We start from the raw sequence: 14,671 nt of genomic DNA, 5'->3' as shown, positions 1-14,671 counted from the left end.
CCCGGCATCGACTGTGCATGTCCTTCTTCAACAGTCTCCACTGCAGGTGCAGTGCCCAAACCACCAGTAACTACTTCACCCACTGCCTTCTCCTGTTTTCTCTGGTACAACCTCAAGTTGTTGAAATGGACTACCTTGGACCTCCTAGAACGTCCTGCAACTTTTCTAACACAGTACGTAACTTCGGTGACTTGTGATACGATCTCGAACGGACCATCCCACTGTCGGTGAAACTTGCTTGCTTCACCTGGCCTTAGCTGTGGGGTGTAGCGCAGGACTAAATCTCCAGGTTGATAGACCGTGTGCTTCACTCCCTTGTCGTAAGCATCTTTCTGGCGTCGCTGAGCAACCTTCAGATTCTCCCGTACATCCCGGTATGCACCTTCTAAATCCTCCTGTAGATTAGCAGCAAATTCAGTGTACGAGCACTCACTGTCCTTAACCCCACCCATCATCACGTCCAAGGGTATCCTCATCTCTCTTCCGAACATCAGTTCAAATGGAGTGTGCCCTGTGGAGGCATGGATGCTACTCCGGTAGGCCATCATGCAATAATCCAGTTGTTCATCCCAGCTCTGAGGTTTACCTCCAACTTTAGCTTTCAACATGCTCTTAAGGGTCTTGTGTAGGTTCTCAATTTGCCCGTTGCCCTCTGGATGGTAAGCAGTTGACCGCGTTTTGTTGATCTCTAGCAAGTGGCACATCTCTTCAAAAACCTTCGACTCAAAGTTACGCCCCTGATCACTGTGGATGCTGTCGGGCACACCGAATCTGCAAATCCAGTTCCTCACAAGCACCTTTGCACAAGTTGTGGCACGTTGGTTAGGAATTGCAAACACTTCAGCCCACTTGGTGAAACTGCACTGCACGGTTAAAATGTAGCGATTTCCTCTTCGTGTCCGAGGTAATGGTCCAACTATGTCAATGTGGATCCTTTGCATGGGATTTCCAGTGGCCAATGGCTGCAGAGGTGCTCTTGGCTTTGGTCTAGACTTGCACTTGGCACAGGTAAGGCAACCATCGCAGTACCGATGCACGTCCTTTGTCAAGCCCGGCTTCCAAAATCTCGCACTCATTTTCTTCAGGGTCTTCATTCTCCCCAAATGGGCACCTGCAGGACCATCATGAACTTCAGTAAGCGCTGGCCTAACCAGGCTTTGTGGCAAAACTATCCGTTGCTTAGTTGGAGAGGTGTCTGTAGGCGACTGAAGATAGAGCACTCCTCCCTTCAGCTGCAACAGGTCAAGTTGCGCCCATACTGCCCGAGTGGTTCGACTCATGGGCTGAAGTTCCTCAGTCGTCGGTTTCTTCCACTCTTGTGACAACTGCGCTACCACCGGGCCAATATCAGGGTCTTCTCTTTGTGCTTGTGCCACTGCTGCAGTCGACCATATATCCCTCCCCTCACACTGCTTATGAACCGTTGGCAACTCTGCCACAGCGGCTACCTGGGGTCGGGCTGACGGAACACACGATGGGCACTCTCCATGATGACGCCTTGGTCGCCGTGACAAGGCGTCTGCATTACCATGCTGTCTCCCCGGCCGGTGCTCAATTGTATAGTCGTATTCTTGCAGGCGTTCCAGCCAGCGGGCCACTTGCCCTTGGGGCTCCTTGAAGGACATCAACCAGGTTAACGAGTGGTGGTCAGTTCGTAGGCAGAACCGCCGTCCAAGCAGATAATAACGGAAATGGTCAACATAGGTGACTAAAGCTAACATCTCCAACCGAGTAGTGCAATAATTTCTTTCATGTTCGTTCAAAGAGCGACTCCCGTATGCAATTACTCGTTCTGTCCCATCAGGTTGCAGCTGAGATAAGACTGCCCCGATTCCCAAATGTTGGCTAGCATCTGTGTCCAGTATGAATGACCCTGCACCGGCGTTAAAATCTGGATAGGCTAGGACTGGTGCACTGACTAATCGGTGTTTGAGCTCTTCAAAGGCAGATTGTTGCTCTTGTTGCCAATGAAAAGGCGTGTCCTTCCTACACAGTTTATAGAGTGGCTCCGCAATGATGGAGAATCCGGCAATAAACCGCCGATAATAACTAGCCAGACCGAGGAAGCTGTGAAGCTCTTTGACGTCCAGCGGTGTTGGCCAAGTTTCAACTGCTTTAACTTTCTCTGGATTCGTCCTTATTCCATCACCGGAAACAACATGACCCAGAAAGGTAACTTCTCTCTTCAGGAACTGACACTTGGTTGGCTTTAATTTCAAACCCGCTGCTTGTATTCTGTCAAAGACCAACCGTAGGCGGTGAAGATGTTCTTCAAATGTAGAGCCCCAGATGATAATGTCATCTAAGTACACAAGGCAATGTGTCCAAGTGAGTCCACTGAGTGCCAGATTCATCAATCTGGTGAAGCTTGCTGGCCCATTTGTCAAACCAAATGGCATAACCCTCCATTGAAATTGTCCACGATGAGTTGAAAACGCAGTTTTGGGTTTGTCCTCCTCCTTCACTGGCATCTGCCAATATCCAGAGGCCAAATCAAGGCACGAGAACCACTGAGCACCGCCCAGGGCCTCTAAGACATCATCAGTCCTAGGCAGCGAGATAGCATCTTTTTGTGTGTACTGGTTAAGTCTCCGAAAGTCAATACACATACGGTAAGTTCCATCATGTTTCCGGGCCAACACAACGGGGCTACTCCAGGGACTTTGGGACTGTTCAACCCTACCATTAGCTACGAGCTCATCCAGCTGTTGGTCAATGATTTCTCTTTGGTGAGGGGGAATACGGCGCGGTGGTTGCTTAATTGGTGTACAATCACCCGTATTAATTTCATGTTCCATGAGATCAGATTTCCCTAAATCCGAACTGTTCATAGCAAAAATGTCCTCATACTCTTTCACCAGAGACGAGAATTGTTCCTTTTGACCTTCTGAAAGCCCTTCCAGGTTTTGTTGTTCACAGATTGTCCTCCACTTTTCTCCCTCTCCTTTTGTCTGCTCACTCTTCCCCACTGTGCTGTCAATGGTCGAACAGAATGCATGTGGCCGAGAGGTACTTTTCGATTCTGAGTCAACTCCAATGGGAATTATACTACCATTCACGCTGCTAATAGGGTGATATTCGGCAATAGGAACATCTGACCGTATCTTGATTGGTCTATCCGAGAAGTTGGCAACTCGAACAAGGGCCTGTCCCGCCCTTGGAACCACAAGGGAACGAGCTATGCAAATTTCCGATTTTCCCTTTAGTTCCTTTGAGCCCTCCAAGATCCCAGGGCTTCCCGTATTTTGTTCATATCCCTCTTCCAATCTAGCTCCTAGCACTTGTTCAGTCCCCGGCTCTACTTCTACTTCAGCACACAGATAAAGTCTACAAACACTAGGTGTGACCTTGCAGTATCTAATAGGAATTTCAGCATCTCCTACCACAAAGGTTCCCGTGTCATAGTGAATTTGACATCCATACTGCTGAAAAAAGTCTGAACCAAGAATACAATCATGTGCTAGACCTTGCGCAATCATGACAGGCCAGGAGCAATCCATGTTTCCTATGCGAAATCTCACTTGGGTTTCTCCTAAGACAGTCAGTTCATTGCCATTTGCTGTCGTTAATGTTCCTATCACTGGTTTAAGTTTAGAAACATATCCACTTTTCTTCCATGTGTCCTCGCTCAACACACTAACCGTAGCGCCAGTGTCCAACAATACACAAGTTAAACAATGATTCACAAGTCCAGTAATATAGATCCCGGAATCAGATATGGCTGAAATTACACTGTCATTCGCGGTTGTATTGTAATTTACCTCACGGACATCACTGTCTGACAGGGCCACACGTACTGGTCCTACGGGGACTGTCTGGCCCTTGGCAGGCCCCGAGCTCCGTTTCCCGTTGTATTAGTCGGACAATCACGTGCAAAATGACCCTGTTTACGACAATTGTAACACACTACTTCGTTTCGGCGCCGTGGGGCTGTCACGGTTTTTGCTTCCGTTTTCATTTCCAGCTCACGAATTTTCTCATTCATGCCAAGAACTAATTCCTTGAGCTCGCGTATTTCAGATGAAATCTTCTCACTATCAGCCGAGGCACCAATCACATTAACAGATTTCTTCTTCTCAACCGCAGGAGCTGCGCGACAAGCCTTACGAGCACTTTCCAACTGGCGAACCACACGCACAGCTTCCACGAGCGAACTCGGCTGGCTCATAAAAACTCTCTCACGAATGTCATCACTAATTGCTACACCTTGAAGAAACTGGTCCCTTGCCAGTTCCACTTTAAACGAATAGGCCGCCTCTGGGTACGCATTTTCGACCAATTCCATCAAGCTATCCGCAAATCCATCGAAATCTTCATTTGGCTTTTGGCATCGTGCCCGCAACTGCAATTTGTAATCTTCTTTCGTCTTCCCCGAATCAAATCTTCGAGTCAACTGATCAGTAAATTCTTCGAACGGTAGCGATTCCGAGAGCTTGAGCAGCTCAACAGCTTTGTAGGCCGGTTGGTCCAATAATGTAAGCAAATACGCTCGACGATCCACCGGTTTGATGTGCACGAGACTTGCGTATTGCATGAACTGCGAGAGCCACGTTTTGAAATTTTGGCCCACCGAATAAACGCATGGAGCTCTTACGTTCCTCCTAACTTCGCTTTGTTCGCTTGACGCCACCATACTCTGCTTTAGAGCTTGAGACAGGGTATTTACGAGCTGCTGCAGGTCACTGCCCCCTTCGTGTGGCTCTACTTTCGGTGGTTTCTTCTTTTGTTGTTGTTTCAGCACGGGTTCTGTCGATTCAAGTTTCGGTAACCCTCCTTCGGCGCCTGCGGACATTTCATCTAGTTTCGGTAACCCGCCCTCGGCTCCTGCTGGAGTTCCATCTTCTTCCATCTTTATATCCCAGTTCGCTGCCACCAATGTAATAAATCAAGGCAAGAGCCGTCGTAATAGTCTCGACCGTGTTTACTCAAACTTTACTCTTTTTCGACCACGAGGTCCTAGCCCTAGTTTTACATCATGTAATACGACACGAAATGTCCTCTACTCTACAATTATTACTTGAGCAAGCTTTGAGCAACAGAAAAATGATCTTGAGTAAGCTTGCTGTCCTTTTATTTCCGAGAAAGTTTAATAAGCGCACAACTTTGTTCACTCTGATGCGTTATTACAGCAATATGGTTCTTTGACTGAAGACAAAGATAAAGCTGGTTCTGCAAAGGTAATAAATCTGGGCATGTAAAAAACAGTAACCGTAACTCAACAGAATACACACTGAGAATACAAGCGGGTTTTAATTCAACCCGGCGAAATCAACTCATAAATTAATCGGATGCACAATCAGAAAAATACTCGCCTCTTAAGAAATGTTCAAAACCTTTTATTCCACCTCAGACTGACGGAATGATCCGTTTTTCCTTTAACATTGGTTGTTCTGAATCCAAAGTAATTTTCTAGCGACGAAAAAAAAGCAAGCATGTCAAATAAAAATGCTTTACAAGGAGGTAACGATCGCACCTCGTGCATTTCACTCAGAACTCCAGCAACAAACAAACACAGTCAACACACAGAAAAGCCCGCCTTGAGCCTGCGGTAAGGGATGCGCAGAAGCTTGCGCAGAACGTTTTTCCGCCCTGAAGTATTTACATGGTTGCACTTTCCAAGATGGCGGCTGTTCTCACAGAAGAACCACGTTTGGAAGAGAAAGTTAATGATGCTTCTGTTGAAGTCGATGAGGAAGCTGAGGAACTTCAAGAAAACGGTGTAGATTCTTCGAGTAAGAAAAAAAAGAAGAAGAAGAAGAAGAAGAAAGGTGGGCTTCATTTGTTTGGCAAGTGAAAAAAAATATTGATGATTAATCAGTTCCTTGAAGGCTTGTATGTCGTAACAGATTTTAAGAATGTTTTCTTCTCTATGACTTGCTTTAAAGTTTAAGGTTTTTTCCCTATCTCGTTAAGAACTAGTCTTTCTTGGACTTATGTCTTAAGATTCTAAATGATGAATGTACTTCAAATATGTATTTTCTTTGCACATGAGCTTACAAAAACCGAAATTAAAAAATGCGTTAATTAAAGCCAATTCTACGGATGTTATGAGCGTGTACGCAATATTAAATTTTCGCTCCCATCTTTCTATGCATATAAAGTGCCATACACATGCTTAAACACCTAGTAAATTGCCTAAGAAAAGATTCAGTTGGTTAGTCAGAACCTTTTCACAAGAAAATGTAAGACTTTTAATATGTGGGAAGATTTCCACACAGCCGCATAAGTTTAAAACTTCCTTTTTTGTTATGTATAAAAAATTGATGTCAAAATTGTCAATTACTTGCAATGAAACCACTTGCCTGCATCTTGAGGTTAAACTACATTTCACCGCGCTCTCCAAAATCTAAGTATTACATAAGTTTACACTCAGCTGAAAGCCTATTCAAAATGCATGACACTGAGAGACCATATTTTTGTGATAACAGGTGCAAAATACTTTATGACTCAATTTGTAAACAAGGAGAGTTTATTAGTCTCTATAGTTGAATTTGGAATGCAGATGTTCAGTTTGCATGTGCTGCATGCAGCATACAATGCCTGTCATGCATGCACAAGATCTTTTCAAGTTCTGCCATCCCCTACAGACTGGCACTGGAGTTTGATTGACAAGCAAATGGCGTGAAATTTACTTCTTTTTGGGAGGGAGGGGTTGATGTAGATAAGTTTATCAAAATATCATATTAATTAATGGTACATTGTGTAATAACTTATGCGTAATATGTAGGAGGTGGAGAACAAATCACAGAAGTAATGAATGGAGAGGTCAATGGAGTGAATGGTAAAGCTGACGAAGATGCCACTGAAATGACAAATGGTATCCAAACTATAGATGCAGGTATATACTGACTAAGTTAGCTGATCAGTTTTATATTTCCAGGGGACAGGGTTTCATTATTTTGGGTTTCTTCAACTTAACATTAACAGGATTTTCACTAAGATTGTAAGTCGCCAGGTAAATACAACAAATAGGCAGGGAATCAAAAAGCTAGGGATTTCTTTTGGTTTTACTTTTCTTCTAGTTTCCTATGAAAGTGACCGAGGGGAGTAGCTGGGGGAAATCCGTGGCCCCCAGTTCTTAATGACAGTTGTGATAAAAACTCTGACAATAATTATTACTGGAATATAGTAAAGTTAGTGTCTGTTAGAAGAGTTAACAACTCTGAATTATTTTTGTCTACCAACTCAAAAGTAGCAGTCAAGGCCTCTTCCCTCAATAAAGACAGGGAACTTAGAATACTACCATTTAACTGAAATATTTTGTGACAGAAATTTCTTATCATAAATCAATAAGGAATTTGCAGTTATGTCTTTCATATATGTTACAGGTCAAAACTAAATTCAGTTTAACCTAGGTTGATTTTCAGTTTTTTATGCCTCCTTGTCTTAATTCATGAATCATTAGGACCAGGAGACAAAGGAATTTGACAGTCAACAGAGGTTAAAAAATTTTAACCTGAATTTCATTTTGACCTGCAAGGCCAAGGCCAATCTTCGACTGACAATGTCTGACGTCTGACTCAGCTAAGTTCATCTGAATGAGTTTGGATCATCCAACACGTTCTATCCGTCTGCTTCACACGAATAGAACATCTGGAAACATCAATCTTCACATGCATTGAACTAAACAAATAAATTTAAAATTTGTATGACGACTTATATTGAACTTCGTTCAGGAGAAACTTTATTGATGCCTGGCTAAAATTGCTTTTTAGCCTGATTCAGTTGATTGGTTTGATACGTCCTAAGTTCGATGTCTGACCCAAGAGATGATCTTAACTTTATTGCGGTTGACCCAAACTGGTGACCTTGATCATCTCATTAGCTGTCACCCATCCTTCTCAAATCTGATATCTTCAATAGGTGTTAAACACGAATCAATAAAATAATTTTTGGACTAATTCTAACCTGGTAACTTTAACAATATTATTTATGGTTTTGATTTGTTGTTGCTTTTATCAGATTGCCCAGATGCACAAGAAGGAGAAAATGATTCTGGAACTACGGGTAAAAAGAAGAAGAAAAAGAAGAAAAAGCCAGCAGGAGCCAAAATTGAAGAGGCTCAAGGTAATCCTGTCAGTGGTTAGGGTGCTGTTAAATACTTATGATACGTGTACATTACAATCACAAGGTCCTGAACTGTTCACAAATATAATATGTGAATTAACCTTAAAATAATAAAATTATCCTGATTGAAAAATCAATTCATGTGGAAAGCTGTTATTAAGTAATTATCTGCATTGTTTTTCCTTCAGTCTTTAAATTTTTTAAGGGGTTGTTGTTGTGTTCATATTTGCAGACTGTTCTAAGTCGACAGGCAGACAACAAACCGATCCACCCACTGTGCCGATATCAGAACTCTTTCCAAATGGTGACTTCCCTGAGGGACAGATCATGAGCTATAAAGATGAGTAAGTATTATGGTGTTCAGATTGCTTACATGTTATTTTGATGTGTTCTAATGAAAGGACTTTGCGTACTTGTATGGGGTGTTAATAAGGTTTCCAAGTTGTAACAGTATTGTCTTGTTTTGTCTAGTACACAATGTACTACATTGAGAGAGAGATCATGAGGAAATACGTAACTGTTTAAACTACCACTTTAGCTAGACAATGAGCTGGTTATTTATTTATTTATGAGTACCGTAATGATTCGATTTAGCGCCCGGGGCGCTTATTTACTTTTGGTACCTCAAGGGAGGGCGCTTATTTGAGACAGGGCGCTTATTGGGGAAAGGGCGCTTATTTAATTTTTTGAGAAACAACCTAATGTTCAAAACAAAACTTTAATAAATATTAAAATAACTAACAATAACAGAAACCGTAACAGTAACCAATTGTTGAAAGTTCAGTTACTTTTAAAAGAATTGTTCATTTTAGCAGTAACAAATATACATGTACGGTACGGTGAATGTTCATGAGTTTATCTACGGTAACTAACAATAACAGAAACTGAAACAGTAATAAATCGTTGAAAGTTCAGTTGCTTTTAAAAAAATTGTTCATTTTAGCAGTAATAAACGGTATACATGTATTAGAATAGGGGGCGCTTATTAGAATAGGGGCGCTTATTAACAAAAACACATTCGAAGGGGGGCGCTTATTTGGAAGGGGGTGCTTATTGGAAGGAGGGCACTGAATCGAATCATTACGGTATATTTATGTGATATTTTGATCTCATTAAGTAAATGGACACTATCTTAACATACTTCAATGTCCTTTTATGAAAAAAAATGTTCTTATTGTCTATCAAAAAAGGCTTGGACCCTGCTTTGGGTTTCTGAAAGTCTTGTGTCAGTGTTGCTTAAAACTTTTGGAAATATCAAGTGAATGATAATTTTCACGTATAGTAATCAAAGTTTGGATTTTTATCAGTAATTTGTGGCGTGAAACCAATGAAGAGAAGCGAGCTTTGGATCGACTGCATAATGATATTTACAGTGATGTCAGACAGGCTGCTGAAGCCCACAGACAGGTACAAAATATAATGGTGAACTCTTTATGTCGTCATAATCACAGTTACAGACCACATGATATGAACCAGTGGAGACACTGGCATTCATATATTTGTGTATCAGCACACCATGCCCAGGTTGCTCAAAAGTAGAATAGCACTTATCCACCAGGGTCAAGTTGTACGAAAGGTAGATAACACTATCCACTGTAAAACTGTGAAAGACGACTGACAACTAACAATAGGCGACTGTTTAACTGTGACAATAGATGGATCGAAACACACCAATTACTGATTACGAGTCTTCATAGCCAATAACATCACGGCTTAACTGACAGACGACCAATAACATCGTGACATAATTGACCAATCAGATCAGTAACCAGAGTATAATACCTTCAACTGATGTGATACAACTCACTTTGACTCTGAAGATGACTACCGCACAGGTTGTCGAAACGTCAGTCACTGTCAACAACAACAGTCCTATTCGGGACTACGTTCACTCGGACAATCCAACTCAAGTTACTTTTGACTATCCACTGTATAAATCCTTTTTCAGTGGATAGCATTGTTGGTCTCCCTAATACTTATCCATTGGATAGTGATTTATCCAGCATATGGCACTATTCTTGAAACAATCAAACAACCAGAATGTGGTAACATAATATGATGTTGGGGAGAATGTTATCCACAATCTGCATAATTCCTCACATCCTACTCAGCTTCATTTAATAATATTGCTAATTATATTGTTACTATTTTGTTTTCAGGTCAGAAAGTATGTGCAGGGTTTTATCAAGCCTGGATTAACTATGATAGAAATATGGTAAAGTATTAACTACACCCTGTTCTATTAATGTTGTGCATCACTTAATACATGTGGCTCATAATTTCTTGTTTTCTTTTATCAGTGAAAAACTGGAAGCAGCCTCACGTGCTCTGATCAATGAGAACAAACTCAAAGCAGGTACTTGTGTCAATGTTGTCTCGGATTTTGGTTCATCAAATAATGCATCGGTTGCTTCACCAAAAATCATTTCTCTTTCATAAGGATTCAATTTGGTACCAGCAACAAAGAAGGGAGGACTTCTTGTTAAACCCAGTGATGCGCTGCTGGCACAGTAATTTTAGTAACTAAAAAAATTAGTCGGTGTATGTGTTGCTCAGGCTCATTCTGGTCACCCAAGAAGAAGGGTAAGATGATTTGACCTTAGCTTGGCAATGATTTACCCATCACAAGTATGGAAGAATGTCAATGGTCCATGCATGTACAAATTAAATGATCTAACGTGTACTGTGATGGATCTCTGTAGGTTTGGCATTTCCTACTGGATGCTCTCTGAACCACTGTGCTGCTCACTACACACCTAATGCTGGTGACAAGACAGTGCTTCAGTATGACGATGTCTGCAAGATTGACTTTGGAACCCATATCAATGGTAAGGCTGGGCTTCACATGTAGAACAAATTAGTGTTAACTTCCATAGACTCCCGTTAAAGGGACATTGGTCTCATCTGATGACAATGATAAGAGAAGATGGATGATGGTGATTATGATGTTGACAACAACAACAATGATGACAAAACTGCACCATTTATGTCTCCCCTTACTAACAATATTATTTTCAATAAACACTCAGCCTTAATAACAGTAGGAAATTCTGTGATTGTGTAATCTTCAGGAATGGTTCATAGTGTATTGTACCATAGATTTCACTTTGTTCCATTATTTCAATTGTTTCTACACCCTCAGAATCATAACTTTAGACTGTTATTTTATTTCAGGCCGGATAATTGACTGTGCATTCACAGTATCATTTAACCCAAGATATGACAACCTTCTTGCAGCAGTGAAAGATGCAACAAACACAGGAATCAAGGTAACAAATTTGAAAACTCCCTTTTTTTACATTCAATAGAACAGTCATTACCTCTGTTATTTTGTAAGTGGGCCAGCTAATTAAAACATGGCAGCAAGGAGTAGGTCCTCATGCCTCTCCTTTCCCTGCTAGCAGAGGTCTCTCACAACGAGGCAACAATGAGAGACCTCTGCTAGCAGGGAAGCCTCTCCTCAGCAAGTAAATGTTTCAGAGAGAAAATGTGGCAAGTGCAAAAATTAAAATTATTGCATATTTATTGCTCTATCTGCATACCATTATGATAGGTTTCATTGTCTTCACTACAACACTAGCCTCCTTTTTGTGAATAATTTTAATTATTGTTTTTTTTTGTTTTTGTTTATGACACAAAGGAAGCAGGAATTGATGTGAGATTGTGTGATGTTGGAGAAGCTATTCAAGAAGTTATGGAATCCTATGAAGTTGAGCTTGATGGAAAAACGTACACTGTGAAACCTATCAGAAACCTGAATGGACACTCCATAGCACCCTACAGAATTCATGCTGGGAAAACTGTGCCAATTGTCAAAGGAGGAGAAGGAACTAAAATGGAGGTTTGAAATCTTTATATGTTTATTCTGTGACAGACATATCACTCAGCCTGTATATACTTCTTTCCTTCTGCTTCCTGAGTTGATGAATGGATCTTAACATCACAGAAAAATTTGCCCTGTTACTGAAATGGCCATGACATTGACCAACTCTATCATTAGGTTTGCTCATTAAAGTTGACCTGGATAATTTGTTTTGTTTTGTTTAGTTATTCAAGGTATGTAACCAAGTTACATGTCCTTTTGAAAGAGCTTCAATTTCAGGAAACCTTTTTCATGGCTTTCAAAACACCCGACACCCTTTAAAAAATATTCTGAAGTATATTGTTCAGAAAGAAGCTCATCTTTTCAGGCAAGAAAAGAATCTTGACTTAAGTCCTCTTTCAAAAGAAAAAAATGGACTCCATGTTTTAACATAGTATCTCAAAAAATTTAAGACTTAACTCAATACTAAGACTTTGTTTTTATATTTATTTTGATTTTAAATAAGGAAAATGAATTTTTTGCCATTGAGACATTTGGCAGTACTGGTAAAGGTGTGGTTCATGACGATATGGAATGTTCACACTACATGAAGAACTTTGAGGTTGGACATGTTCCTTTGAGGTAGGTTAAAACTCTGACGTAATATGGAGTGTTCACATGATGATAATTTTTTCAGCAAACTTTTTTTAAGAATGTGTTACAATGTTGAAGCTGTGTATGGTTTAGGAATAATCATATCTCAGATAACCTTTTTGCATTCTTTCTGTTAGGTTGCCTAGAGCCAAACAACTTCTCAATGTCATCAATGAGAACTTTGGGACTCTTGCATTTTGTAGACGATGGTTGGATCGCTTACGACAGGTACTACAGTATTTTATGTTTAGGGAGCATTATTAGCATCTTGATGGCAGTGATGAAAAAGTAAAAAAAAATCAATAGCATGGGTAACTGTGCCAAGTGTGGGAAAGCAGTGGACAGCATTGGAAAAAATTTGCTGCCGCTAAGTACTATGGGGAAAAGAGTCATTCTTCCACATCCAAATAGAATGTGCAGACCAATGCAATTCAAGGAGAGGAAGAATTTACCATGGGTAATGTGTGAGCTTGTTAAATGTATTAGAAAAAAAACAATAAACAATAGTTCTTGTTTATTGGTATAGGATTAAGTGGAGCCAAAACCAATTGTGGAATTGCACACATTTTAGGCATCCTACTGATTCATGAAGCTTATGACATCATAGATATCATTGTAATTTAAACCGAAAATAATGTTTTTATTATTATTGCGACTGATCATAGAATTTTTCGCTAAAAATTTCACTGCATGTCAAAAGGCTTCTCCATGTACGTCACTAAAATCAGTTTTTTTTGTTTCAATAATCACAGACAAAGTACCTTCTAGCCTTAAAGAACTTGTGTGATGCTGGCATTGTGGACCCATATCCACCACTGTGTGACGTCAAAGGCTGTTACACAGCTCAGTTTGAACACACAATATTACTGAGACCCACTTGCAAAGAAGTGATCAGCAGAGGAGAAGATTACTGAAGAGACTCACTGTGCTTGATTTTAGAAGCTGGCTTATTGTAATCACCATCAAAAGTACAATATTCTGTTTTTGCCTCATTTTTACAAGTGGTAGCAGGAGATACAGTGTCAAAAGAAAGTGCAGCTCATTCATATATCAACCTTTTGTTGTTTCATCCAAAACCCTAAAATACAAAAATAATGTGTGCATAACGAACTGTCCTTTAGATTTCTTACCAGTGACTGTTAAGTATTTTATCCAGAAAAAACCATAGAAGCATTGAATATGCCCAAGGGTAAGCAAGCAATGAAGTATTAATAATATAAAATAATAATGCAGTTCAAGGACTTGGGAGGTTGTTATTAGCCAAGGTGGATGACAGCCTCGAAGATCTGCTTGATCCCTCAAATGATACAAAAGCTGAATTTAATACTAATTGTGTTTTAGTATACATTCAAAATATTTCTAAGATCGTAAGATCCTTATCCTTACTCTAGCGCTTGGTACAGTGGGCTCAGTTATGACCATTCCTTTATGAATTAACAAATGGATGCTCACACTTGAAAAAACCATTTTGACTCGAGAAAAAAACAAGATTGACCAGTCCAGAAGTTTGCGCTTGGCAACCTCAAAGGCTCTACTCATAGGGTGGTCTCACTGCTGCTTCTAAACAAAGTTGTTTTAGCTAAGGGATTAATGCCAATCAGGAACTGCAAAATTTTTGAATGAATAATAAAGTGCAATTGTAACATACAGCTTATAACAGCAAGGCTTGTTACCAGCAGATTGTATTTATTCAAACTACAGATATACATGTTGTCTAATACCATAATATTGATAAGTTAGGTGATTTACTGTGTGTACTCAAAAGGCCATTTTCACGATGACAGCAATTGACTACAACTACCAGAATTCATTTCGGTTTTGCTTTGCTATTTAAAATTGGTGATCCGGCTGAGGTTTAAAGAACAATAGCCTTAATTTGCACAAGAAAACAACAAACTAAAGTATTCTGGTAGTTGTACAGTGTAGTAAAATGGTGCTTATCATACAATAATATTGTCCTATTGGTAAAAATCTGTTTGGTATTCTGTTTAATAGTTTCACATGATTTGAATTTAATATGAACTGATAATGTATCTGTCTAGTGCAAGCAGAAAACTGTAGGGAATTTTGTAACTATTCCAAGTTGACTTCCTTGTTACGTAACAAATTAAACTTTTCATTCCTTTTGTTTTCCTGCTTTTGTCTGCC

The 14,671-nt window shown here is 40.2% G+C and overlaps 1 protein-coding gene and 1 long non-coding RNA gene across 2 annotated transcripts in view; both read left to right on the top strand.

Annotated features, from left to right (window-relative positions):
- LOC140922809 (uncharacterized) overlaps positions 1-14,655 on the top strand; it is a 20,126-nt gene extending 5,471 nt beyond the window's left edge. Inside the window, exon 2 of the long non-coding RNA XR_012164109.1 lies at positions 14,188-14,655. This is a non-coding gene — a long non-coding RNA (uncharacterized lncRNA). The remainder of the gene's footprint in view (positions 1-14,187) is intronic.
- Positions 5,586-14,655, top strand: LOC140922803 (uncharacterized). The gene is made up of 13 exons (XM_073372827.1): positions 5,586-5,768; positions 6,728-6,838; positions 7,963-8,067; positions 8,300-8,411; positions 9,375-9,474; positions 10,227-10,282; positions 10,368-10,423; positions 10,770-10,895; positions 11,242-11,336; positions 11,708-11,908; positions 12,396-12,511; positions 12,661-12,751; positions 13,276-14,655. The coding sequence occupies exons 1-13, from the start codon at positions 5,603-5,605 to the stop codon at positions 13,435-13,437; spliced, it is 1,497 nt and encodes a 498-aa protein (XP_073228928.1). The 5' UTR covers positions 5,586-5,602; the 3' UTR covers positions 13,438-14,655.
- Positions 14,656-14,671: the final 16 nt, after the last annotated feature.

This window comes from Porites lutea, chromosome 13 (genome assembly GCF_958299795.1).
Source record: "Porites lutea chromosome 13, jaPorLute2.1, whole genome shotgun sequence".
Lineage (NCBI taxonomy): Eukaryota > Metazoa > Cnidaria > Anthozoa > Scleractinia > Poritidae > Porites > Porites lutea.
Note: the sequence above shows the minus strand (reverse complement) of the source record. Positions and strands in the feature narration are given on the sequence as shown.

Bases quoted from the DNA above. Each gene is read 5' to 3' on its own strand.
- LOC140922803 (XM_073372827.1), top strand. From the start codon at position 5,603: ATGGTTGCACTTTCCAAGATGGCGGCTGTTCTCACAGAAGAACCACGT. The intron at 9,475-10,226 runs GTACAAAATATA...TTTTGTTTTCAG, and splicing joins CTGCTGAAGCCCACAGACAG to GTCAGAAAGTATGTGCAGGG. The intron at 10,283-10,367 runs GTAAAGTATTAA...TTCTTTTATCAG, and splicing joins TTAACTATGATAGAAATATG to TGAAAAACTGGAAGCAGCCT.